General features: G+C 45.3%; 1 protein-coding gene across 1 annotated transcript in view; it reads right to left on the bottom strand.

The window, feature by feature from the left end:
• Positions 1-1,355: 1,355 nt before the first annotated feature.
• Positions 1,356-1,499, bottom strand: part of LOC111957223 (sodium channel regulatory subunit beta-2-like) — a 17,347-nt gene continuing 17,203 nt past the window's right edge. Inside the window, exon 4 of the mRNA XM_023978002.1 lies at positions 1,356-1,496. Coding sequence (XP_023833770.1) covers positions 1,356-1,496 — 141 coding nt within the window. The remainder of the gene's footprint in view (positions 1,497-1,499) is intronic.

The following is a 1,499-nucleotide window of genomic DNA, read 5'->3' as shown; positions in this document are numbered from 1 at the left end:
CCTCCTCGGGGCACCCCTCTGCTTCCAGCTTGCCCTCTTCCTCCATCTTCTGCTCGTCAGAGATGAGCTCRTGRTTCTTGTGYCGCCMTATACACTTCACCACCACCATGGACAGGATGAGCAGAGCCAGCGCACCGCCGACTGATGCCCCGATCGCCACCGCTATGGTCGAGTCCCGCGGGGGAGGCACTGTGGAGGGGGAGAGGAGGAGGGAGGAGGAGGTGAGATAGTTCTGTAAATAGATGTACAGTTGGCAAAGGGCTGATTTAACCAGTGTGAGGACACACAAAAAAACAGGATAGCAATGCCGAAATAGCCTTTTATGTATGTATGTATGTATGTATGGTATGTAGGGGGTGTGTGTGTGTGTGGTGTGTGTGGTGTGTGTGTGTGTGTGTGTGTGTGTGTGTGTGTGTGTTGTGTGTGTGTGTGTGTGTGTGTGTTGTGTGTGTGTAAATGCATGTGTGTCTTCATGATTACACGTGTGTGTGTGTGTGTGTTGTGTGGTTGTGTGTGTGTGTGTGTGTGTGTGTGTGTGTGTTGTGTGTGTGTGTGTGTGTGTGTGTGTGTGTGTGTGTGTGTGTGTGTGTGTGTGTGTGTGTGTGTGTGTGTGTGTGTTGTGTGTTCATGAATGTGGGTCTTCATGCAAACACGCGGGTGTAAAAGTGTGTATGTGTGAGACCAACATTTGTGTGAGGCAATGACTCTGAGGAGAGCTGGGTTGGCACTCCCATCAATAAGTAAAAAGCTGTATAGTGTTAAGTCATCACGTCCAATGAATGGCAAGGCCAGGACACATGAATTAATGGCATGCAGGCACACAAGCCTCAAAGCCAGGGATAGGCTAGTATGGATGGATGGATGGATGGACCAGTTGTCCACAGATTAGTACTGAGCGATTTTTCTTGAGGTRGGTTCGGTTTCAGTTCTATCATAAGAAAATAACCATGGTTTTCAATTTAGGTTTCAATATGTATTTTTTCTACAGTAAACACACTATGCTTAATGTGGGTTGAAGAAACAACACTGAATAAAACAATGAATAAAAGTCCCATGATGGTTGTAACTGCCCATTACTGCTTATCACTTACTAACGATCATTTATTTACATTATTTTACTTGAATAAAATAACTGTTTTATTTGATTACTTTATTATTATTATTTTAAGTCATCATTTCTATAGAGCTGCTGCCTATTCGGTCTGACAAAATCTAAATTTTTGTAGATCTTCAAAAAAATAAGGCATACTTTTATGACTGCTGAATACCAACTATCAAATCAAATCAATCATTTAGATCATGTATTTTCAGGCTCGCGAAGCAACAGCAAAGTAACTTGCCCCCTGTCCCTCTTCTTACTCCCTGCCTTGCCCCCTGTCCCACTTCTTGCTCCCTGCCTTGCCCCTTCTCCACTTCTTGCTCCCCTGCCTTGCCCCTTCTCCACTTCTTGCTCCCTGCCATGCCCCTGTCCCTCTTCTTCTCCCTGCCTTGCCCACCTG

Source organism: Salvelinus sp. IW2-2015, linkage group LG4p, assembly GCF_002910315.2.
Source record: "Salvelinus sp. IW2-2015 linkage group LG4p, ASM291031v2, whole genome shotgun sequence".
Classification (NCBI taxonomy): domain Eukaryota; kingdom Metazoa; phylum Chordata; class Actinopteri; order Salmoniformes; family Salmonidae; genus Salvelinus; species Salvelinus sp. IW2-2015.
Note: the sequence above shows the minus strand (reverse complement) of the source record. Positions and strands in the feature narration are given on the sequence as shown.